The sequence below is a fragment of the Acartia tonsa genome, chromosome 9 (assembly GCF_053477335.1).
Source record: "Acartia tonsa isolate MP-2025a chromosome 9, ASM5347733v1, whole genome shotgun sequence".
Lineage (NCBI taxonomy): Eukaryota > Metazoa > Arthropoda > Copepoda > Calanoida > Acartiidae > Acartia > Acartia tonsa.
Window position 1 is genome coordinate 20263877 of NC_137268.1, and position 26428 is coordinate 20290304.

Below are 26428 nucleotides of genomic sequence, written 5' to 3' on the forward strand. Positions count from 1 at the left end.
AAAAAAATACCATAAAATAAATATACACACTATTAGAAAACTTGAGCCCTTTTAAATAAAAAAAGATTATTGTCTAGGACGTTCTTCTAACACTAAAAGGTACACGAAATTGGAAATCCAAATTAAAATATCGCAATCGTCCTTATTTCTTTTGTGCGATAATAATCTAGAAAAACTAAAACATGACCAATTTCAAAAGTCCTATAACGGCCATGGAAAAAAAGAAGAACGACACGAAAGGCTATAAGTTTAAAGAGGAGGCGATTAGAAACGAAAATAACAAATAAAATTACTGGTGCAAAAGTTTATTTACAATTCATAATAAAAGTTTACACATCATAAATTTTGTATAATTAAAAATAGTACCCTTATCATCTTAACAAAAGTATTTTTAGAATAATTTAATTTCATAACTTATAATCAAACTGTAACTTTAAGGGTACTTTTTACTGATGACATTAGTTCTTTGGGTATAAAAATGCAAATGTAATTTGATTGAAATATAATATTCAGCTTTTCAAAAAAATATCTTATATAAAAAACTGTTAATTATGGTTATAGCACATTAAAATTGCACAAAATTAATTAAAAGATTTTTTTATACAAATCTAAATTGTAAAACCTAAAAATTTATTGAGTATTTATAATTCTAAAAAGTGCAAAAACTATGTTAAACATAGCATTTAAAAATTTATAAGTATCATACCTAATCAAAAATGGGTTTTAAATAAAAAAAGGGCTTTCACAAAATAGGAAAATAGGAGTTGTAGGGGGAAAGGTCTTGTTTGTTTGTTTGTATATTACTTAAGGATAGGTTAAATTTGTTACTGGGTAGCCCCGCAGGGCTAGGGCACTGAAGATAAGAGGGATTATTTGAGCTCAACAGGTAATTTGTGTGAAAGCAATATAAAGACTTTTCATGGGTCCTTCCTTTTTTATTTACCGGGTCAATTTCATGTACGATGAATGCACTTATGGTTTTAAGACTATACATAAATTTTCTGACTATATGCTGAACCTTTGTACTTTAATTTTTATTTTTAACATGGAAGAAATATTAATAGTTGTCAAGGAGCTAATTTTACACTGAGATATAAGAAGGAATCTCTGCACAATGATGTTAAAATTTTCAACAAAAAAAATAAGGGAATCTACCACAGTTCGATTTAAATATTTCTATGAAAAATCATGTTTTAATTTTTTTATCCTTGGTTTGACTATGATGAATATCTTTTCTCGTATTCATTCGAATCCGGTGGATAGGAACCGGTTCTCATCCATACGAAAAAACTATGTCTAGCATCGTATTATATCCAGCTTTCTACGAATATAAAAATGTGCAATCATAAGATTAAAACCAGTTTTTTTGCCGGTGCCTTTGGCACTTCGAGGCTAAAAACTAGTTTTAATCTTATAATTGTACATTCTATATCCGCGGAAAGCCGTTTATAATACGATGCGAGAAATAACTATTACACGTTTTATTTCTTCTTAAAAGTGCCGTTCTATAAAAGGAAATAAATTTAGGTTATGATTAAACAAAAGATTGTTTATAAAACGATCCTTTATACATATTTCCAAATTTTCACCGGTTAAAAATAACATTAAAATAATATAATGATATACAATTTAAAACAAATAATAATGAAACAAGGATGACAATATTCATAAGAAGCAAAGCAAAGAAATATTCCTTGTGTAAAATTCTGCATTCAGTTAAAAAATCTTGATGGAAAAATTGTTATATAATTATTAAAGCCCTTTAGATTAAATCCTATCTTTGGTACCTGGTAATTAGTTAATGGTATCTTAAAGAGGACTATCCACGAACATGAGCAAGTGATTTAAGCACCTTCTAACATTGATCCATAGTATTTTTTTTTAGTGAATATACTAGGTTTATGTTAAATATTTGGTTTATCGACTAAAAAGTTATGCTTTACCATGGTTTTATATGAAAAAAACTTTAAAATGTAAAGCAATTTTAGATATCATATAGATAGATATAATATCAACTGCTATGTTGAGTTCAAAGGACAAAATAAAACGAAAACATCAAATGCTGTAAATTGCAAAAGTATATTAATTAAACTGTTTAAAATATTACAAGCTACCAACTCTTTTCTAAACATACATTTTTATTCAAAATGATATACTTTTGTGTCAAAGCTTTTCAACAACAGTTTGAAATCATCAAAAATTTGATGAATGTGCACCAAACTATGCTTAACATTTCAAAGTTTTTTTTCATATTAAACCATGGTGAAACCTAACTTTTTAGTCGATAAACCAAATAATAAACATAAACCTAATATATTCACTAAAAAAAATCCAAGGATCAATGCTGGAAGGTGCTTAGAATCACTTGCTCTTGTTCGTGGATAGTCCTCTTTGTTCAAAATCTTTTTTTTCTCTATTTCTAAGGACTTACGGACAAAGAAAATTATAGAATGGAAAGCTTATTCGATGTGACAATTTAAAAAGGCAAAATAATTACTTCACTAGATTCAATTAAATTTGTACAGTAGTTCTAAATTGTGTAAATATAAATATAAAATTGTGAAAATTTACATGGCATTCAACAACTAAATATATTAAAGCTAAAATTTTATATATTAATTTACAATACATAGCAAAGTTTCTTTTAAAACATCAAATATAAAAATGTTGTAAAAATTCCTCTTAAAAAATTAGACAACAATGAAAGGGGGTTGCGAAGCTTTATAGAGATTTCGAAATTTTAAAAAGCATCTTAGTAAATTACCCCTTTTTTTATATATACTAGCGGCTTCGCCCCTAGCCTCTAGGGGCTTGGGCCCCAAGAGGTTTGATCAAACCAAATTTTTGTATTTTAGATTTAAAATAAGAATGTAAAAAAATTCTTTTTTGGGGGGGAGGGGGGGGGGGGGGGTTAGTTCACCCCACTATTTGAATTTTAGTTTTAAAACAAAATTTTTTTTTTGGGGGGGTATTTTTCATTTTTTAGGGAGGTTTGGGGTGTCCCACCCCCCAAGAAAATAGTAATAAATCTTCCCGGGACCTTTGAGAAGCTACCCTGTAAAGGAGAACCCGATAGGTTCAGCGGTTAGCGAGATCCTTCGCTACAAACAAACAGACAGACATCGTTCTACTTTGTATTATAGATATATAATTACAAGGTCTCTATAAGATTTCCTATCCCTTCCCCCACCAGACCCCTCCCATTAACATTGATTTCTATACATATGTGATTATTCCCTTGTAAATTAGTAGATTTCTTTTTCATTCTTTTTGGTTGATTTTCGTTTTTGTCAGACATCACTTTTTATTTATTCTATTGGTTCATCTTTAACCATAAAAGAACTTTCATGGCCGTTAACAGAAAAATCATCGTTGTTTTCTAGGCCGCCATTTCTATCCAATGGTAAGTGTATATCGCCGTTTGTACTGCCGCCGTTTGGTACATTTTTGGAGAGAAGATTTCGAAACAGTCCTATTCGGTTGATTTCCATTTTCATCCTAAATAAAAAGATAATTAAAATCAAATGAAATATTCTAAGCCTATCTATCTCAGTAGTTTGTCAATCTAATCTTAAGAGATAAGACAATGGAGATAAATTGATGTACATTGTGTACATACCAAATAATGAGAAACAGAATTACCTCTTTTAAATATTACTAACGTACGACCCAAGAGGTTTGATCAACCTAATTTTTCGTATTTTAGATTATAAAAGATAAAATAGGTATATTATCTGAAGAGTAGAGCCTAATCGGTTAAGTGGTTACTGAGATCTTAAATTTCATACACACAGACATCGTTCTGCATCGTATTATAGATAATTATTTGTTGAAAACTTTGAACAAAGCTTTTTTGAACTAATCAATCAAGATTAAGTTTTTAAAAGTTTTTAAGCCAACGAATTAGAGAACGTTTTATTTAAAGTCCAATGCCCCTAAACTCTTTTCATAGACAACCAGTTAAGCAAATTGACACGATCCCGTAAAAGCATTTAGTATGTTTAGTACATTTTAAAACATCCTTGACATATATACTTAATATAAATAACTAGCGACTGAGCATATAGCATCTAGGGATTTTGTAATTAAAAGCAAAAAAAAATTTAAAAAAAAAAATTTCTTTGGGGGGGAGGAATTTTTTTTCATGGGTGGGGGGGGGGGGGTGGGGTAGTCGACCCCACTGTTTTAATTTTAGTTTTAAGAAAAAAAAATATTTTTTTTTGAGGGGGTTGGGGGTGTCCCCCTCCCCCTCAAGAAAATAGTTATAAACCTTCCCGGGACCTATGAGAAGCTACACTGTAAAGGAGAACCATATCGGTTCAGCGGTTAGCGAGATCAAACATACTGTTACTATATTTTAATAATTAGGATAGTATGCTCAATCCCTTACCTTTCTATTTCAATCTTTTGTTTATTGATAATTTTATTTGTAAGATCTGCATGTTTCTCCATAGCTGCAACTTGTTTCTCTAAACTATCAACCTGAAAAGAAGACCTTCCATTAATAAATTATTAAAATTATAAAATTAATATAATAAAATTATAAAATTAATATATAATTAATTATAATATAATAAAAATTTTAAAATTATTAGCGACTAAGTCTAATTTTAAGTTTAGGTATGATAGAATATTCTTATCGACTTAAAATAGGCGTGCCAATCCGCCGAATTTTTGGGTCGGATTAGGATTCTTAGAAAAGCCCGCCAAAAAAGCGGATTAATCCGCGAATTGAGGATTCTTGATTTTTTTTGCGGATTGCAGGGAGGCGGGCTGACATGATTACCAACCCAACCATTTAGAATTACATCCCAAATATTTTTCTTTTCTTTTGAGGGGGGGGGGGAGGGGGTTAAATTTCAAACCTGTGTGTCTTTGTACTCAACTCTGTTCTTAAGATCTCGGTTCTTTTCTCTTTCATATTTCAACTGTTCTCTATAAAAAAAAAACACATTAAAATCTTTAGGTATTCAATTTTGATAAAATAAATCTATAGGCTTTCCTTTTTATCAAAAAGACATAAAAATATGCCAATAAATAGCGTAGCAAGATAACAAACTTTAATGAGAAATAAAGTATAGAAAATTGCAATACAATAAAAAAAAATCTTATTTTATAATTAGTAATAAGAAGAAAAGTTGTAAAAGCGTTAATACTTTAATATAGGTCGAAATCTAAAGGGATAAGAAAATGGCCGATAAAGGGGGGGGGGGGAAGTTTTGACACATTTGCGTAAACCTGGCACCCTGGCTTTATCTTTGGACTGAGAGGGTAGGTTATTAGGGATAAAATCATTCTTATATGATGAATTTCACGAAGTTTTAAGATTTTTTGGATAGGCCTCCAGGTTCCGGAGCTCCAGGCCTCCAGGTGGTCTCTGGACAGGTAAAAAAATAAAAAATTTCTTATTTGGACAGTTAGAGGTAAGTTTATAAAACAACATAACCTTCTTTTAATATATTATTTACATATTTGAAGAAAAAATTACAATCGGCCTCCAGGTTCAGGTGCTGGAGGCCTCCAGGTGGCCTCTGGACAGGTAAAAAATTAAAATTTCTTATTTGAACAGTTAGAGGTCAACTTATAAAACAACATAACCTTCTTTTAATATATTATTTAAATATTTTAACAAAAAATTACAATTGGCCTCCAGGTTCAGGTGCTGGAGGCCTCCAGGTGGCCTCTGGACAGGTAAAAATCAAAATTTCTTATTTATACAGTTAGAGGTATGTTTATAAAACAACATAAGCTTCTTTTACTATATTATTTACATATTTGAAGAAAAAATTAGGATCGGCCTCCAGGTTCAGGTGCTGCAGGCCTCCAGGTGGCCTCTGGACAGGTAAAAAATCAAAATTTCTAATTTGAACAGTTAGAGGTAAGTTTATAAAACAACATTAACTTTTTTTAATATATTATTTAAATATTTGAAGAAAAAATTACAATCGGCCTCCAGGTTCAGGTGCTGCAGGCCTCCAGATGGCCTATGGACAGGTAAAAAATCTAAATTTCTTATTAAAACAGTTAGAGGTAAGTTTACAAAACAACATGACCTTCTTTTAATATATTATTTACATATTTGAAGAAAAAATTACAATCGGCCTCCAGGTTCAGGTGCTGGAGGCCTCCAGGTGGCCTCTGGACAGGTAAAAAATCAAAATTTCTTATTTGAACAGTTAGAGGTAAGTTTATAAAACAACATAAGCTTCTTTTAATATATTATTTAAATATTTGAAGAAAAAATTACAATTGGCCTCCAGGTTCAGGTGCTGCAGGCCTCCAGATGGCCTCTAGACAGGTAAAAAATCTAAATTTCTTATTAAAACAGTTAGAGGTAAGTTTACAAAACAACATAACCTTCTTTTAATATATTATTTACATATTTGAAGAAAAAATTACAATCGGCCTCCAGGTTCAGGTGCTGGAGGCCTCCAGGTGGCCTCTGGACAGGTAAAAAATCAAAATTTCTTATTTGAACAATTAGAGGTAAGTTTATAAAACAACATAACCTTCTTTTAATATATTATTTAAATATTTCAAGAAAAAATTACAATTGGCCTCCAAGTTCAGGTGCTGGAGGCCTCCAGGTGGCCTCTGGACAGGTAAAAAATCAAAATTTCTTATTTGAACAGTTAGAGGTAAGTTTATAAAACAACATAACCTTTTTTTAATATATTACTTACATATTTGGAGAAAAAAATACAATCGGCCTCCAGGTTCAGGTGCTGGAGGCCTCCAGGTGGCCTCTGGACAGGTAAAAAATAAAAATTTCTTATTTGAACAGTTAGAGGTAAGTTTACAAAACAACATAACCTTCTTTTAATATATTATTTAAATATTTCAAGAAAAAAATTACAATTGGCCTCCAGGTTCAGGTGCTGGAGGCCTCCAGGTGGCCTCTGGACAGGTAAAAAATCAAAATTTCTTATTTGAACAGTTAGAGGTAAGTTTATAAAACAACATAACATTTTTTTAATATATTACTTACATATTTGGAGAAAAAATTACAATCGGCCTCCAGGTTCAGGTGCTGGAGGCCTCCAGGTGGCCTCTGGACAGGTAAAAAATCAAAATTTCTTATTTGAACAGTCAGAGGTCAACTTATACAACAACATAACCTTCTTTTAATATGTTACTTAAATATTTGAAGACAAAATTACTATTGGCCTCCAGGTTCAGGTGGTGCAGGCCTCCAGGTGGCCTCATACGTTTACCACCATCTGTTTAGAAGAAAGCTTGATTTTTACCTGTCCAGAGACCACCTGGAGGCCTGCAGCACCTGAACCTGAAGGCTGACTGTAATTTATTCTTCAAATATCTTTAAAAGATCTAAAAATAAGCTCATTTTGTATTATAAGTTGACCTCTAACTGTTCAAATAAGAAATTTTGATTTTTTACCTGTCCAGAGGCCACCTGGAGGCCTCCAGCACCTGAACCTGGAGGCCAATTGTAATTTTTTCTTCAAATATTTAAAAAATATATTAAATGAAGGTTATGTTGTTTTATAAGTTGACCTCTAACTGTTCAAATAAGAAATTTTGATTTTTTACCTGTCCAGAGGCCACCTGGAGGCCTCCAGCACCTAAACCTGGAGGCCAATTGTAATTTTTTCTTCAAATATGTAAATAATATATTAAAAGAAGGTTATGTTGTTTTATAAACTTACCTCTAAGTGTTTAAATAAGAAATTTTGATTTTTTACCTCTCTAGAGGCCACCTGGAGGCCTCCAGCACCTGAACCTGGAGGCCAATTGTAATTTTTCTTGAAATATTTAAATAATATATTGAAAGAAGGTTATGTTGTTTTATAAACTTACCTCTAACTGTTCAAATTAGAAATTTTGATTTTTTACCTGTCCAGAGGCCACCTGGAGGCCTCCAGCACCTGAACCTGGAGGCCAATTGTAATTTTTTCTTGAAATATTTAAATAATATATTAAAAGAAGGTTATGTTGTTTTGTAAACTTACCTCTAACTGTTCAAATAAGAAATTTTGATTTTTTACCTGTCCAGAGGCCATCTGGAGGCCTGCAGCACCTGAACCTGGAGGCCAATTGTAATTTTTTCTTCAAATATGTAAATAATATATTAAAAGAAGGTTATGTTGTTTTATAAGTTGACCTCTAACTGTTCAAATAAGAAATTTTAATTTTTTACCTGTCAAGAGGCCACCTGGAGGCCTCCAGCACCTGAACCTGGAGGCCGATTGTAATTTTTTCTTCAAATATGTAAATGATATATTAAAAGAAGGTTATGTTGTTTTATAAACTTACCTCTAACTGTCCAAATAAGAATTTTTTTATTTTTTTACCTGTCCAGAGACCACCTGGAGGCCTGGAGCTCCGGAACCTGGAGGCTTATCCAAAAAATCTTAAAACTTCGTGAAATTTATCATATAAGAATGATTTTATCCCTAATAACCTACCCTCTCAGTCCAAAGATAAAGCCAGGGTGCCAGGTTTACGCAAATGTGTCAAAACTTCCCCCCCCCTTGATTTAAATCCCCGATAAAGATACACAAAAATTACTCTTTCATTAGATTACAATTAGTGTTGAAACTTTCGGACGCTCAACTAACTTACCAACTTATGATGCAACTCTCATACATGGAAGGTCAAAGAACGTATGACACAGTCTTATTATAAAGTAGCTACTCTACTAAAAATATGAATACCTCAGCATGGCTATAACAATATCACTTTGTTCTCTAGTGAGATGTGAGAGTTCTCTGTGTTCCTCTGCATGGCTTTGTCCTTGTCTTCCGCCAGAATTACCGTGCAACAGCCCACTAAAACGTGAGGGGTTATTATCCTTATATTAAAAGTAACATGATGTCTGTCTCTATGTAGCTTAAGATCTCTCTAAAAGCTGAACCGATATAGTTCTTCTTTACAGTAAAGCTTCTCATAGGTCAAGGGAAGGTTTATAAATCGTTTGAGGAAGAGATTTAATTCAGCAGAAAAGTAAGCAATTAATATTAAAATTTATATATCAACCAAAGAATGACAGAACGAGTATATCTTTGCTTGCAGACAGTTGATAGTATCCTCCTTCCCTGTGTTGCCAAATATTAGTTTTAGGTGTAAAAATAAACATTTGAAATTAAAGAGTATGTGGGTAAACAAAAAAAAGTTATAATAGGTTATTATGTGTACCTGAAAGCTTTTGAAACATGATCACCAACATTATTAGCCACACCATTGCTTGGAGAATGATTACCAGCTGTTGTTTCACATTTAGTTGGCTTTTTATTGGCTACACTGTTGCTAGTTATGGATTCTTTTAATGGAGCTTTCAACATGCTGGCTAATATGCTACCTAAAATATCAGAATAATCAAGTCTCTTCAAGGATATTAAATACCACACTCATGATATTTTGTACGTACAAAAGTAGGAAATCTTTTGTGATATTTTAAATTATTTATTTAACAAAGACAATATTGTCTATACACAATCACAAACTAATAAACACACGGAGACAAGGAGTATAACAAACAAAAGTTAATTTAATATTCCTCAAGGTTGGTTGTTTTGTCAGGTTTGTATTAGAAATTCTTTGTTATATTATTTTCTATTAGTTCTATTAGATACTTGGAATTGAGATTTTAAAACTTACCTGAATCGTTACTTCTGGAAAGAAGGCTGCTAAGAACACTATTTTGTTGATATCCTTCGCTTTCAGCGTTCCTTGTTGAGGGGGAAGACTGAAATAGATAGTAATTGTAATAAGAAAGATATAATGAAGATGCTATGTAATATTATATTAAGATATTTAGATGTTATTCATTATATCGTTAATTTTTCTCGATGTGCCTTATATTTTCTTATTAAAGGGTTCAAATATGGCTTGCAGTGTATGAACATAACTTTTAACCATTGTCTTATCTTAAAATCTCTGAACTTACCCTAGAACTGGAAGTGGTAGATTTGGAAGCTGTGGCCGTTGTAACGGAATCAGCGTTTAGCCGTACAACTGAAGCCGTTGGCTGAGCACCTAGATAAATATAACCATGAAAGATCTATAATTTTCAGATAATGGGTAGGTTTAAGGCTGGTTTGAAGGGAGGGAAGTCCAATCCCAACTAAAAAAATTATCCCAAAAAAGTAGTACAATATTACTTAATTTTTTAGATAAAAATTGTAAAAATGATGAAAGACTATTTCGTTATTTTTATTGGATAAAGGGAGGTTACATTTAACTGTAAAATATACTGGTACTCAAAGTCTCATATCATACATATCCTCTGAATCGTCTTTTTAAAAACTCTGGGTAATTTTATAAAATTTCATAAGCTGGTATAAACAAGCAGTGTCAAAGGTTTTCAAGAAATATTTTTTATCTGCAGAAGGGGTACTTTTGTAAATACAATTAAGAATGTACATCAATTTGTCAGCTATTGTCTTATCACTTAAGACCCGTGGGTACATACGGACATATCCTTGTAAACTAAGTAGCTCCGCTGTACAGAATTACAAACAAACCTGATAACGGATCTAACGCCGAGGCGGCGGTAGAATTTGGCGGGAAGAGGGCGTCCAACAGGGCGGAATGGTTGGTCAACCGTTGTTTCTTGGTCGGAGTATTGGTGGGAGAATTATTCTGGGAAGCTTCTTGTTGTTGCTGCATGTCTTTGAATACAGACCTCTTGATTTTTCGCCTAGATAGGAAGAGAAGTTGTACTTAATGTTCTCATGCAAGGAATGAAATACACCAGTTCACAAGAAAAGTGTCCATTAAATTTGATTTCTATTGACCCGCTATATAAGATGCATGACAATAATATTAAGTATTAAAACAATGACCCAAAATAGGTGCAACTCATGAGGACTTCAGGACAAAGGTCCTGCAGTAAAAGGGTTTATTGTCTTTCAATAGTTTAGATGTTAGTGCCTCGTATCAACTATAAAGGTCTGGCTCTACAATTAATCGAAATTGCATAAAAAAACAAAAAGTTTGACCATAAAACTATTCATAGGGGAGCTGCCAACGCTATGAACAAAAGTAGGAAAAAAACTTACGAAGATCTGTTGTAGCCATATCCCAGATAGACCATACCATTGTTGAGACACGCTTGTAATCTACATGCTTGACATCTCGAACCTTTTCTAGACCTAGGTAGATAGACAGATGGATGAAATGATAGATAGATAGACAGATGGATGGATAGATAGATAGATAGACCATACCATTGTTTAGACAGTAGACACGCCTGCAATCTAAAGACTTGACATCTGGAACCTTTTCTAGACCTAGATAGACAGATGGATGGAATGATAGATAGATAGACAGATGGATGGATAGATAGATAGACCATACCATTGTGCAGACATGCTTGTAATCTACAGGCTTGACATCTCGAACCCTTTCTAGACCTAGGTAGATAGACAGATGGATGGAATGATAGATAGATAGACAGATGTATGGATAGAAAGATAGACCATACCATTGTTGAGACACGCTTGTAGTCTACATGCTCGACATCTGGAACCTTTTCTAGACCTAATTAGATAGACATATGGATGGAATGATTGATAGATAGACAGATGGATGGATAGATTTATAGACCATACCATTGTTTAGACAGTAGACACGCCTGCAATCTAAAGACTTGACATCTGGAACCTTTTCTAGACCTAGATAGACAGATGGATGGAATGATAGATAGATAGATAGACAGATAAATACATAGAAAGACCATACCATTGTTTTGACATGTTTTCATAAGATAGATAGACGAAAGGTAGGTTACACCAGCTTTAAATAAATATAAAAACGTGAGATTTACATATGGAAAGCTTTAATCAATTTAGACATGTAACAATCGTCCTAGATTTACTTGGTGATTCATGTAACAATAAGAAACATTTTAGACATCGTAGCAACTCTGTAATCATCACAAGAAATAAATTGCCTGTGTCTATACTCTATAATACCTAATCATATTGATTTCTAGCTTTTTAAATACAACATTTTTACAAGGAACAAGATTCAATTATCTTCATATTCAAAAGAGTGATTATGTATAATATTAAAATCAAAACATTTCTGACTGTTACCACTCTAAAATTGTTATTGTTCGTTTGTCTTTCTGTCTTAAATAATCAATGATTGTAACTTACTGTTTGACCCCAAAGTCGTCAATGATAATTTTGACATCACAGTTTCCTGAGCCGTAACAGGTATAAAATTTATTTGTTGTCACACTGCGCTTGAAGAAATTTTTGCACCTAAAAAATAATTTAATTAAGTACGAAACTTCTTATTACCTTACAATAAAGTAACGGGATGTTTGTCTTTCAATCTGTTTGTACCAAAGGATCTCGCTAACCGATGTACCGATATGGTTCTCCTTTACAGTGTAGCTTCTCATAGGTCCTGGGAAGGTTTATAACTATTTGGGTTAAGGGTACCACCACCCTCCCAAGAGAAGTCGCCCCTTGAAAAAATATCCCACCCCATTTTTTTTATCATATTTAATTTTTTTAACTAATATTAAAAATAGAGGGGGGGGGGCCCTCCCCATAAGAACAAATTTCCACCCCCCCCCCCCCACAAAACAATTATTTTTACTTTTTCTTTTTCAATCTACAATAAAAAATTGGGTTATTGAATAATCCCACCCTCCACAAGTGCTCCTGAAGGCATCTAGGGAACGTATCCGCTAGTCCTAAATAAACTGTTTAAATATTTTGGGCTAATTCCCCCCCCCCCCCCCCAGCTCATTTATTATTTGGATGATCAGCAGTGTTAAGTCAATGAACGATAAATTAATGTACAACACAAATGATAATAAGCAAAATAGTTATTGGTTTAAAAATTATACTATTTTGAACAACCCAATCAAGAATAAATCTTACCCCCCCCCCCTTCCTCCAAAGGAAGAAGCCATAAACTAATATCAAATCAGTTTGTAAAATTTTAGGTCAATATAATTTACAAATGATTGTCCCCTCCCTACCTGGGTTATAAACGAGAACACTACAAGCAATATTAACGATGAAAATAAGAGTGAAATACATACCCTTCACAAGAGTAGATACCATAATGAAATACATACCCTTCACAAGAGTAGATACCATAATGAAATACTTTCCCTTCACAAGAGTAGATACCATAATGAAATACATACCCTTCACAAGAGTAGATACCATAATGAAATACATACCCTTCACAAGAGTAGATACCATAATGAAATACTTTCCCTTCACAAGAGTAGATACCATAATGAAATACTTTCCCTTCACAAGAGTAGATACCATAATGAAATACTTTCCCTTCACAAGAGTAGATACCATAATGAAATACACACCCTTCACAAGAGTAGATACCATAATGAAATACTTTCCCTTCACAAGAGTAGATACCATAATGAAATACATACCCTTCACAAGAGTAGATACCATAATGAAATACACACCCTTCACAAGAGTAGATACCATAATGAAATACTTTCCCTTCACAAGAGTAGATACCATAATGAAATACTTTCCCTTCACAAGAGTAGATACCATAATGAAATACTTACCCTTCACAAGAGTAGATACCATAATGAAATACATACCCTTCACAAGAGTAGATACCATAATGAAATACTTTCCCTTCACAAGAGTAGATACCATAATGAAATACATACCCTTCACAAGAGTAGATACTATAATGAAATACTTTCCCTTCACAAGAGTAGATACCATAATGAAATACTTACCCTTCACAAGAGTAGATACCATAATGAAATACTTTCCCTTCACAAGAGTAGATACCATAATGAAATACTTAGCCTTCACAAAAGTAGATACCATAATGAAATACTTACCCTTCACAAGAGTAGATACCATAATGAATGCCGTTTACTTTATCGCCACAAATAGGACAGTCCAATCGTGGCTCACTATTTTCTTCTCGTGCTGAAAATAAATACATTTATTGGCAGCAAAGCATTAACAAGCTTTTAATGATAAAAAGAAAAGCAAAATATGAAATTGAATTACCTAATAAAAGATAACTTTTTTTTGTTGTAAGTAGATAAAAAACTTAAAACACTGAATTCGCCATTTTCCTTATTGAGATGATAAATTCTAGTGTTGTTGTTTTTTAAACAAGATAGGTAGGTATAGAGATTTGTTATTGAAAAACAAGTAGTACCGGACATATTGGTTAATATTTTACTCAGTATCCAAGGGAACGCCTCTAAATGCAATACTATGTTAGGGAAAAGTCCAAATCAGGACATAAATATTTTAGAAGTTAACTGTATCTACTTAGTTCAATATAGATGTAAATCAAAATCTTTAAGTGATGCTCAAAGGCCAAAATGTTAAGACAGCGTAGAGACTCTAAAAAAAACCTTACCCTACGAACGAAAAAAGCATAGTTATTAAGTTAAGCTTAATAAAAATTATTACCTTTTTTTCTTAGTTTAGCGACCTCCGGTGGAACGTCGGTGTAACAGTTTTTCTGGTAGTTTACTTCAGGAGTGTAACCGGTCTAATATAGAGGAGTAAAGCTTTATTGAACTATTAGAAGGGAGGCCAATTTAAGGACTGATTTCAAACATTTCATTTACCTTTTTGATTTAGATATACCTATAAAATAAATAAATATCTAAGAACTTTTTTTTTACAAAATGTTTAAAACGAAGAGATACTTTTGAAATTAAGTACCTAGGTATCAATTCAACTCTATCAAAAACAGTATTTTTTACATAAATTCGTAAACCATATAAAATTGTTTAAATAAATTTATGTCATACCCCACTCTCTTATACTTAAAAACAAAACTTATACCCATCTGAAACTAAATAATCGGCCAATTTCCTAATTACAAACGTAGCAACTCCAAATTTAATAAATCTGTTTATAAGTCATTCCTTACCTCTATTGTGCCCGCTTCTTCTTTGATTCCAACAATAGGTTCTGCTGGTCCCTGTAAACAAAAAGGAAGTTATTGAAATATTTTAATGTATTAATTTGTTATTGGTGACTCCATTTCTCCATGGGGATGAAAAAAGAGCATATTTCCAGAAAGTGCCTCTGTTTATTAATTTATCGGGTAGACCAGGTTAGGTCACTGGGTAGAATAGTATAAATATATGAAAATGAAACTTCTTACTCGTTATTTTCAATTTATTTCAAAAATATAGGGGGAAGCCGAAGGGGGTGTCTTCATTTTGACCTAACCTGGCAGGTATCGTATATTATAAATAAATGAAAACTAATGGTAACTCTATAGGGGTATTCATTTATATGTAAAACAGAGCTATATGTCAAAGTAGAAAGGAGTAAGGACGAAAAAGGGCTCTAAATTAAATAAACTTGGCTTTTCTTGCATAAAATATTTACCTCTATTGGTGAACCGTAGACCTCTATATGATCAGCCTCACCTGTAAATACAAAATTTATAGAATTGTTATATCAAATCAAATAAGAGTAAGATTCTGCCTTGAGCAGCTGAAACCAAATCAGCTTAACAGGTCTAAGGTCCCTCTTTGGTTTAACCCATTGTTTACATTTACCAGTAATCATGCAATTAAAAGGGTTTGAATCTAGTTACAATAAAATTAGATCCATACTTGACTGATTCAAAAATAGTATTGGCTCTTGCTAAATTGCTATACATACATGCCCATTTTTAGAAACATTGCAAAATAAACTTTTACCTCCATTAGTTTCATCATGTAACTCATCTGAATATTCTTCAAACTCGTTCTCATTGTCTAAAAATGTTAAAATATGCAAATAAAAAAATTACTACTAAATTGGTTGCTTCCTTAAGTATGTTACCTAAACAAGCTTTCTATACCTTGAATTTTTCTAAATGATCTATTTACCTAGTCTATTTTTTTTTATAAGGAAGCCACTTATTAATCGTGCATTGCATGTTATTAGTTTCTGGAATGAAAGGATAGAAAAATTTACGACTTATACCCCCTTGATCCCCAACTTTAAGCGGAAGCTTCTCCCTTATATACCTAGATCATAAATATGAGATAAAAAATACTTTAATTTCAGCCTGCAATTTAAGAAGGTCTAACCTACAATATTAAGAAAAACCTATTGTGTTTATTTTGTCTGCAGCTAAAGACCTCGAAAACTCAAAAGAAATGCACTTTTCAGGGAAGCTTAATTAATGTCTTTTGGGTGATTTCAGGGCATTTTCCTGACTCCTTCGCCCTTATCGAGAGGCTAGGGCGAAGACACTAGTTTGACATAATCTAAGTTCACCTGAATTCATTTCAGTTTTGACCACGGAGATATCCTCCAGGATATTTCCAGATATTTGGCATTCCATGGCGCGCTAGCTAAATTTGTCTTATTCCTATTGTCTTCATAAGTATTTCTATTTCATTGGGCCTGAAAAAACATATGATATATGAATAATTGAAACAAATTTGTTGATTTCTGTTTACTGAAATAAAAATATTAAACTCAAATAAACTATTAATTCGCAAATGTTCACACCACGAAATTGTATAATTTAAGACTCTTGTATAAAAATATTACATAATAATAAATCATAAAAGAAAAGTACATATTAAGGAATATAAATAACATCGATCATAAAATTAAAAACAAAACAATAACAATCTTTTAAAAAAAAACAAATAAACTAATACTATATATAACCTACCCTAAAAATAACTATTCTTTGTTTATTAACCTTTCACTTTAATAAGGCCACAAAACTGCGCTAGAGTTGAGAATAACAACAAATATGGCGATGACCTTTTGCATGACCTTTCCCCCTTCCCGAGTCGAAGGTCATTCACCTTGTTGACATTAGTTTGAGGAGGAGAGAGAGAGAACATTTTCTTGTCTGCTTCTTGGATTTTAGTAAATATGTTGTTATGATGCAACCTAAGTTCATTTTGAATAAAAAAACAAACATATTTTTATGGTAATAAAAAAAGAATTTGAGAAACGTTTTTTCCTTATAACATATCTCAAATATTTTTGGAATAATTTTAAAATTTTGATATTAAAAAAATAAAGATTTGCCATATTACTATAAGCCTTTAAAAAATATCCGGCGACCAAAGACTACTTTTGAGTTTCTTTTCTCTTTTTACTGTATTTCAAGCCCTTTTTAGGGATAGAGTGTTATGTAAATTTATGCCTTACACATATAAATATATTTTTTATTTAACAATTGAATGAACTTTTATTATAATATTCATTTAATATTTTGATTTATAAGTCATCAATTATGGAAAAGTTTATAATAATTGTCAGCGGCATTTGTCCTCAGCTTCACAGCGTTGCCAAATTTCAAATGTTCGAGAAAAGCATTTTTATATAATAGAGTACAAATACACACAACTTCAACTTAGAGGTTTATCTTTATAGTTTGTATACATCAATATTATAGTTTGAGATTTTCTACACTATAGTTCTAAGCGAAAAAAGTCAGTCCTCCCACTTTAGAAGAATCAACTTTTTTTTTAAATATAGAATTGCCTATTTTACAAACTTTTAATTGTTTTGCTAGGTTCTTAACATCCTTATACTAAAGTAACAGGATGTCTGTGTGTATCTGTGTGTCTGTACCGAAGGATCTCGCTAACCGCTGAACCGATCGGGTTCTCCTTAAACTGTTTTTAACCTATTTTTAAAACATATATCAAAAATATACTATGACACCAGTAGAATTAAACTACAGAGCCTAAATTTGAATTAAGTCCCCAATAAACTTTTTTGAGGGGATTTAAAGATTAATTTTACTGTTGCTGTGGTCTTTTTTGATCAGAGCAAAAGGTCTTTTTTTATTTGGGTAAAATTCGTAGCTTTTAGAGTGTTTTGCTTCATATATATAGTATTCTGGTATAGAGTAAAATTAGGCCTTTTGATTTCATCTAAATTAATTCATTAAAAACTTAATTCTTTACAATATATCAATGAATTAACTTTATCGTGCTTGTTTTCCATCACTTATTTAAAACACAAAAAAATTGGCTGTAAAGGGTTAAATAGTGAAAGATGACAACAAACGTTTATGCAATACAACAAATTTTTTTTTGTCACATATACAAATATGATAAAATATAAGATTATTCAAACTTATTTTTTTTAATATTTTTAAAAAGCATGTATCTTTTATGTGTATAGTTTTCATTCTTTTAATTTTAATTAAATAAAAATTATTTAACTACATTGGAAATAAGTCACTTTGTGAAAACACTCTTTTTTGAATTGTAAAAAACTGAAATGAAACAAGGCTTCTAATTGGTTCAGACTTCAGAATAATATGTATTATTTTAATGTTAAATTTCTTCTATATAAATTATTGTTTTAGAAAAAAATTATTTGCAACGAACAGAGTAGAGTTTTTATTATTGTATTGATATAATCTGAATCACATCAAATTGTTCTGTAAGAAACAATTTAACCCCAAACTAAAAAATGCTTTTGCTTCCATCAAAATGATCACAGCAACATATAAAATTGATTTTTAAATCCCCCAAAAAAAGTTTATTGGTGACTTAATTCAAATTTGGGCTCTGCAGTCTGATTCTACTGGTGTCATAGTATATTTTTGATATATGATAAAAAAATAGGTTAAAAACAGTTTAACAGGGTAACTTCTCATAAGTCCCGGGAAGGTTTATAACTATTTTGGGGGAGGGTACCACCACCCTCCCAAGAGAAATGACAAAAAAAATCGAAATTTTTAAAAATTTAGGGGAGACTTCAACGTCAGATAAGGTGGTATCGTACATAAAAAATTAACTTTAACGAACAAAAACATTTAAAGTGCCACTAGAGGCCTCTAGGGGTGTAGCCGCTAGTATGATATAAAGCAGTAAATTTTAGTGTTTAACTTTTAAGATCCTGCCAACCACTAATAGTTAAAGAACCTTAAATAACTATGGAACAGTTTAGGATTATTTTAAATATAAGGTTTTAAATGGTTTTTGGCTATTTTTTACCTTCACCATACATTATAGATCCCTTACGTGCTAGGGGCTCATCCGCAAAATCTAGCTCATCTTGACCCGTGTTATTTCTCCTAACAAATAAATAAGTAAAGTTTATATTTTACGGCAACTATGATCATCATAATTGTATGAGGGATCAATCAATCAATTACATTTCAGTTCTTCAGTTTGAGTTTATTTCTGTGAGTGAAATATGGCCGTGAACATTATTTTGTTCTAGTGAATAAAAGTAAGTATTTTTAGAAACAAATCTATTCTTTAATTATTTTTGTTTGTGCGTTCATCCTTAACGCTTTAATGGGGGAAATGTGATTTTCTCGGCTGATATTTATGATAGACGGCTGAAAGCGTTAGGCCTGTTGATTACCTTGGTACGATATCAATTAACGTATCTAGTATTTAATTCACATGGTCTGTAGGTCATATAAAAAAATACTAACGAACAATACTTATGTTAAAATAAGTTTCGTTATTCACTACTTCATATATCATGACCACTGAATTTCTGCGCTAAAATCACTTAATCCGTTTCTTGTGCGCTTTTGATGATATCTTCCTTGTTTAACCATTGTTAACGTACATTAAATTTAAAAGTTATGATTTTCTCATTTCCTTAAAGTGTGAAATTAATTGTGAAGATGCCCTTAATGATTAAACTGCACTTTTAGATACAAAAGAATTTCTTGGTATTTATTATTAATTTTATTTAATATTTTCAAGTGGCGCTAATTATAGATTGTTTAATAGTTTCATACTTAAAAAAACAGTTCACATGCTTTATACCCCCTGTAGCTTTAAATACATTAAATTCCTTTTTTTTCTCATAATTTTTATTAAAATGCAAGTTTGTAAGTTTGTTTACTTTTTTAAATTTAAGTAGTTATGAGTAAATATTACACTCAACTATCTGTCTATCTATTTTGAAGTTATTATATTTTCAGGTCTTTTGATAATTTTTTTTTGGGACTGATTTTCAAAATGCTATATAAGGCGATTGACGGAAAAATATATTTTGAAGCTTGTTGTATTTCTACGCTACTTTGGATAAAAATGTATTTGTTTTTAAAATGTCTAATGTATGTCTATAGCGAAACTGCTGACTGCTAGACCTATATGGCCTTCATTTACAGTGAAGCTTCTAAAAGTTTCCAGGAAAGTGTTATAAAACAATTTTGAGGAAGATATTTCAACCCTTCCAAGAGAAATAACTATCCCCCCCATCCCATATTCGTTTATCTTTTCTTTTTAAGATAAATAAATTTCAATTTAATAATTTTCATAACCCCCCTTATTAGAGTGCCTCTATCTATAGGCTTGTAATACACAGCCATCAATATCATATGGGTATTAATCTATCTAACTCTTTTGCTGTCCAGATATTTGATTTTCTATGTTTGTTATTTAGAATGCCATGTGATGCAGTAAGTGAATGGTATAGAGTTGACCAAATTAAAGATCTGCTCTACAAACGTGTGAGTGTCATAGTTGGTGAGAAGGAGTCAGCAACGGCCAAGAATTGTGTTTCTGGTATTCTGATTGCAGCTGATCCAATTTCTCACAGGTAGGATTAGTCTTATTATTGTATTGCTATTTGTACTGACCGTAAATGTCGATATAAAAAGGCGTCAGGACACTCAAGGCTTCACAAATTTCAAGGGTGGGGGTAAAAGGGATGTTTACCCCCTCTCAAACTTTGAAGGTCCCCATTTTACCCCCCTCAAAATATTAAAAATACATTAGATCACCCCCCCCCCCCAAAAAAAAACAACATTTGAACCCCTCATTTTACCCTCATTAAAATATGAAATAATACATTAGATTACCCCCCTCTCTAATATCTTTGTAACCCCTCATTTTACCCTCCATTTAAAATTAAGAAAAATACATTAGATTGACTACCTAGTGTTTTCATGTTTGAAACTTTTCATGTAATAAAGAAAATTTAACAAATTAACTTATGATTTGGTTTGACCGAATTCAATAATGAAACTTTGTCTTACAGAAGTAAAAGTTTTTGAATTATTTGGAGCGATCTTAAAAGTTTTAACACACAATACGACGTTTTTACAATGTGTATTATTTTTTTATAACAATAGTTACTCAAGGACTTCCAAGGGGGGGGGGGGTAAAGTGGTGATTACCCCCCCCCCCCCAAGCAAATTTGACCCCTGGGGTAAAATTATTTTTTTTGGGAGGAGGGGAGATTTCATTTACCCCCCCCCCTCAAAAAAAAAAATTACCCCCCTTAAAAAAATTTTGCCCTCGTCAAATAAAAAGCTTGGACGCCCCTGTAGTTACCTATTAATATTAATATGAAATTTAGCACAACTTGTAAGCATTTTTATTTATGCATAATTATAGAAAATTAAAGTCCAGAAAACACAAATATTCGGTGAATTTGCTAACAACTACGATCGAATTTTGCTGTTTTGATGTATTTATAAATCCACACACAAACAAAGAGAGAGGTTTTAAATAAATAATGGAATTAGATGCATTTGTTCAGTATTTCAAAAATAGCAAAAATGTAAATTTATGAAGAAAGCATGTACATTAAACAAATTGAAGCAAAATAGCCTAAATCCATAGACATTTTTAGATAAAGAACTCAAACTCAATCCCCCTAATCTCTTGGGAGATTTTTTAAAGTTTAATTTCTCAGAGAATGAAAGAATTATGATAATTTAGATAATCTACAACCCTTCTCCTCCCCATAATTACAAACTACCCAAGGCAAAATTTGAGTAAATGTTTTTTGGGAAAGATTAGATTTACATTACGCGGATTTTTTAAAGTTAAATTTTTGTATGAACAGGATCTTATACAGATGTTTACCTACAACTTTTATATATTTAATTTTCTCTCTCTTTTAAAGCAAAGGTTTCTTTTATATAGAATTTTGTTGCCTGTCCATAACGGATAGTTTTTATGGTAATAATTAAGCGGTTAGTGAGATCTTAAGCAACAGAGACACACATACAGGCAGAATAACAGCTCTGAATGCCCTTGCTTTTCGTCGCATTTGTAGAATTCAAGATTTAATCTAAATGACGTACGTACAAATACTCAGTTATGTAGCAGCTGCAATTCTAGCAACGTAACAATGAAATGAATAGGAGAGGGTTGTCCTACTTTTAATTATCATATTATATAAATTATAATAACATATAATCAATACAAACACACACATACACACTTCCTTTTTAGGTTGCAAAGCTACTCTATAACTATATATGTCTATTAATCGCCCTAAACATCTAGTCTGCGACTTATACACCATGGAAGTTGTAAAGCTCTAAATAATACAAGGACAAACATAACCATGAGATGCGCAGCTAGGGTACAAAAATACTTTAATGAAAATCGCGAAACCTTTTCTTAAAACGAAGTCAATTGAACTATATTCACTAATTTAATAGCTCAATTTTACCTAGGTGTCTTTCTAAGGGGGGAGGCGGATGTGCCACTTTTTGAAACCAAAACCAAAAGTCAACAAAGGAACTCATCTAAAAAAAGAGTTACAGGTCTGAGATTTTGCATGGCAGTTGCTTTATAGGGGTACAATATGGAACTGTGAAGAAACGGCGGCGCAACCGCCGAAAACCGGCGTTTCCCGCCGAATATTTTTTTTGCCTTTTCTCGGCGGTTTTCGGCGGTTGCGCCGCCGTTTCTTTACAGTTCCATATTGTACCTCTATTAAGCAACTGCCATGCAAAATCTCAGACCTGTAACTCTTTTTTAAGTTGAGTTCCATTGACTTTTAGTTTTGGTTTCAAAAAGTGGCACATCCGCCTCCCCCCTTTATTCAGAATTTTATATTACTGTTTATTTAGTTAATGTTTATTGATTGACTTTTCTTTTTTGGATATACCATACTTAGAGTAGGTTCTCAAGGATGTCAGTTTCAACAAAAATGTAGCACAAAAAATTAAACAATAGGTAGAAAAAAACAAATATGAACTGTTATAGAGTAGAAGCGCATTGTTATTAAGTCTGAACTGCATATTGTAAAAATGTTTAATGTTTCATAATGTAAATTTTTTTATTAATGCTACATTTCCAAAATGGTACCTCAATGCTACAGGAATTCTCAAGCATTTTATAGCTATTTTTTCAACTTTAACAATCAGAGCAATACTTGAAGGACCAACCTAAGGACAGTTGGCCGGACATAATAAATATTGAAAGCTTTGCTTTAAAAACTATTAAGTTGCATCTTTATCTATGAGAAGTATTAAACGTGTCAACAGAGAGAAGATTAATTTTCAATTTTCTTATCAAACTAGAAAATTCTAAGGCACAAGAGGCAAGAACGGTGAAATCCAAAGGCACGCAGGTTTTGTGTCTAAAACGTCCAAAACTGCTGCGACACATTACAATCTTTGAGAATATTTCATTATCTGTTAGAATGTATGTAAATGAGTATGCCCTACTGACTCACCTACAAACCTACTCAAAGCTTGCCATGCTTTTTAAGTATCAGTAAGTTTTTAAAAAGATTTCACTGTTAAAATAGTGAGATTATTATGATAACTTCAGTACCTCTTTAGATGTTATTTTTAAAATCCATTCTCAGTATCTACTTATTAATTTGCCAATCCTTTTTATTCTTTATATATACACCAGTTACAGAGTACCTTTGCTGCTTAAAAAGATTATCGCAGAATTTTGCACATAACTAAAGCCATAAAAATGCTTCAAGTATAAAGAAAATGAATTTTTGTCTCAAAATTACATCAGCTTCAATGTAGAAAAAATCGAATATTTAATCTAATTTCAGTCATGTAATTTTTGGGTTTGTTTACTTTTTTGTAGCTTTAGCTTTTTTATAGGTAAGCAATTTTTGTGTTTAAAGAAGGACAACTTAAGGGTAAAGAAGGAATTTGTCATTATCAGGCTTACGATCAGAAAAGTTGGTAAAGCGTAGGTAGGAGAAATATGTTAAGCAAGTGTTAATTTTGATCACAATCCTCTGCAAAAGAATTTTTTATTTGTGTATAAGAAGCGATTAAATTTGCCTCAAATAATCAGTTAGGTCAGAACGCCAACTTACTACAATATGAAAATAAGAACTTATTAGGAAGACAGGAGATATTGGACCGTAAATTATTCTGTTACTAAAGCCATAATACTTTAAGTACTTTAATCAGTTGGTTCCAAACTGGTGGTGTCCAAACTGTGCAACAAATGATTTTATCAACAGTGGGGGTAATTGCGGGTGTACATCTAGTTATCATAGATTTTCTTATATTAGGGTTGGCAATCCGAATCCAAATCTGGAATCCGCCCAATTTTTGGCCAATTTTGGAATCAGAATCCGATACCGTATCTGTTTTTTTAATAGAGGATCTGGATTCATAATTGATAGGCTAAAATTAGCATCTTGAGTTTTTTCTTTAAACTCCGCCTTTTTGAAGGCAAAGATTATCATCATTATATACATATAATATCTTTCAAAATCTGGTTCGATTCTTGGAAGTGAATTATAGAGAACACCAAGAACATTAATTTTTAGGACATATGTAGTACTTAGATTTTTTAATTTAAAAAAAAGCCTTTTAAAATATTGCTAGAATCCGTAATCCGAATCTGGAATCTGCTTTTTTTGGACAGATTCTTGTATGAATCTGAATCTGAATCCGGTACAAAAATTTGACAGATTGCCATCACTATCTTATACATTAAGAGAACTTGACTTTATTCACATTTTGTTCTCATTCTATGAACTAGCACAAAAAACATGCTAGCCAAACAACTTTGCGGAGGGGAAAATTTACATAAAACGACAGTTATTTATTAGATCTTAGGGAATAAATAGACAAATGATAAAGTGATTACTTGCTCTAATTTTATAAAAAAGGAAACATATAACCCCTTAAAAAAGATATAAATACAAATATACTTGATTTTCCACACTATGTAATTAGAATGTTGTAAATTATTTATCTTTACATCATTTACTGCAAATCATTAACTGTCTTTCCACATCCCGGATTCTAATTATGTGTGTTAAAAGAATAAGAAAATATATTTATGAAAAGAGAATTCTGATTTTGTCATATTTTCTAAAGATTAAATTAAATCTTTTGATTAGAGTCTTATGAAAAGAGTTTGGTAACTTAATTGTACTCTATGTTGTTTAAATAAAATAAGAGCTATGATTACTTGACATTGAAAATCCTTAAATATAGATAAATTCCCAGTAGGATAATAGTTTTTTTCTCACATTGTATTAAAAACAGCTTTCCACGGATATAAAATGTACTATTATAAGATTAAAACCTTTTTTTTACCCCTAAGATGCATGGGCTGAAAAACTCACCGGTTATGAATGAATACGAGAAAATAATATTTAGAGTTTCTATGGAGGAAGATGGGGGGGGGGGGGAACTACTTTACTTAAGGCAAGAAAATACATAAAGTTTCTAAATCATCTAATACAAACTCCTCTGTGGTATAGTCATTTGAAAAATATTAGCAGACAAAAAGATAGATATTATATAGGAGGATAGTTTATGCTGTATTGTCTTGTTTATTTAAGTGAAGGAAATGGATCGGATTATACACTGACAGCTAATAAGATTGAAAAGTGACCCAAATATCCGAGTAACTACTTATTTTTAATTCTTTCGGTCACCCCCTCCCCCCACACCGTCCTTTTTCTACATCCCTTCCTTTCTCATTTGATTTATTTGAAAAATCTAATTGTTTCTCTTCTTCAAATGTATAGTTTTATGCAAATTTTTTTAAGCGAAGCTCTTCTTTGCATGACGGTTTCTACGCAAGTTACGCAGCTTCTTTACAACTATATAAGCTTATTTGTTGAGGATGTGATCATATTTCTATATTAGAACAGCTTAATTGCCTTAACGGATTTATTATTACTTGGATTTTACATCAGATTATCATATACTCTGAAACATGTAGTTGGCTAAAAAAACGATCCCACCATCCACCCTCTTTACCCCACCCCTCTCCACCTACTTGATGAACGTACTTACGAATAAATGATGTCCATGTTAGCAACCTAATTTTCCCCGTATATTCCACATCCATTCTTGCCTTTTTATTACATTAACTTTGAAGCTTATGACATATTGATCTTGTTGACATGAAAAGAAAAGAAATATAGATTGTCCTTTTATTTTGTTATCTTTACTTGCATTTAAAGTATGTAGGTATTAGCTCTTGTAAACTAGGTAATTAAACAACTTAGTATCTATAATGTTTATTTTTCTATCTAGATAGCGTTATATATTTAGTCTATCCATCTATCTGTTTCAGTTTATCCTAGTATCCATCGGTTTGTCTATCTGTTTGGTAATCTCTTAATTCATATGAAAATCTATTCATTCTTGTACTTTGGGGTATGGAACTTTTGTTATGATATCGTATATTGTATGTGGAAGATCACTGAGATTTTTTACAAAACACATACCCTTACGGTATAAAAAGCAATGCGCCTCCCCCTCCCCCCCCCCTTTACATTAATGG

At 31.7% G+C, this 26428-nt stretch overlaps 3 protein-coding genes across 8 annotated transcripts in view; 2 read left to right on the forward strand and 1 right to left on the reverse strand.

The window, feature by feature from the left end:
* The window catches only part of LOC145328461 (tetraspanin-1-like), a 245927-nt gene that overhangs the window by 19210 nt on the left and 200289 nt on the right, over positions 1–26428 (forward strand). The window lies entirely within an intron of this gene.
* LOC145328451 (uncharacterized) lies at positions 2503–16884 on the reverse strand. 5 transcript variants are annotated; one of them, XR_013882457.1, is made up of 18 exons: positions 16630–16800; positions 16224–16352; positions 15659–15715; positions 15342–15382; positions 14875–14925; positions 14406–14487; positions 13817–13907; positions 12123–12230; positions 11022–11114; positions 10485–10660; positions 9908–9996; positions 9619–9706; positions 9157–9319; positions 8676–8789; positions 4866–4935; positions 4391–4482; positions 3223–3498; positions 2503–2681 (listed from the first exon to the last, which is right to left on the reverse strand). XR_013882457.1 is itself a non-coding variant. In XM_080172149.1 (18 exons), exons 2-18 carry the CDS (start codon positions 16288–16290, stop codon positions 3309–3311), a joined length of 1572 nt encoding a protein of 523 aa, XP_080028275.1. In that variant the 5' UTR covers positions 16291–16352; positions 16630–16780; the 3' UTR covers positions 3128–3308. The 5 variants fall into 5 exon arrangements, 4 of the variants coding, with proteins under 4 accessions (XP_080028271.1, XP_080028274.1, XP_080028273.1 ...); XM_080172149.1 differs by lacking the exon at positions 2503–2681 and adding an exon at positions 11365–11375 and having other exon boundaries at positions 3128–3498; positions 11022–11103; positions 16630–16780; XM_080172145.1 differs by lacking the exon at positions 2503–2681 and having other exon boundaries at positions 2953–3498; positions 16630–16803.
* LOC145327425 (gem-associated protein 6-like) overlaps positions 20341–26428 on the forward strand; it is a 67000-nt gene continuing 60912 nt past the window's right edge. The window contains exon 1 of the mRNA XM_080170975.1: positions 20341–20495. Within this exon, the coding sequence (XP_080027101.1) occupies positions 20341–20495 (155 nt within the window). The remainder of the gene's footprint in view (positions 20496–26428) is intronic.

Coding starts and splice junctions, on each gene's coding strand:
- LOC145328451 (XM_080172145.1), bottom strand. CDS start 16,290: ATGGAATGCCAAATATCTGGAAATATCCTGGAGGATATCTCCGTGGTC. Junction 4,936..8,675: donor ATTGTTATAGCCATGCTGAG/GTATTCATATTT, acceptor TTTTTTTTATAG/AGAACAGTTGAAATATGAAA. Junction 4,483..4,865: donor TTGAGTACAAAGACACACAG/GTTTGAAATTTA, acceptor TCTTCTTTTCAG/GTTGATAGTTTAGAGAAACA.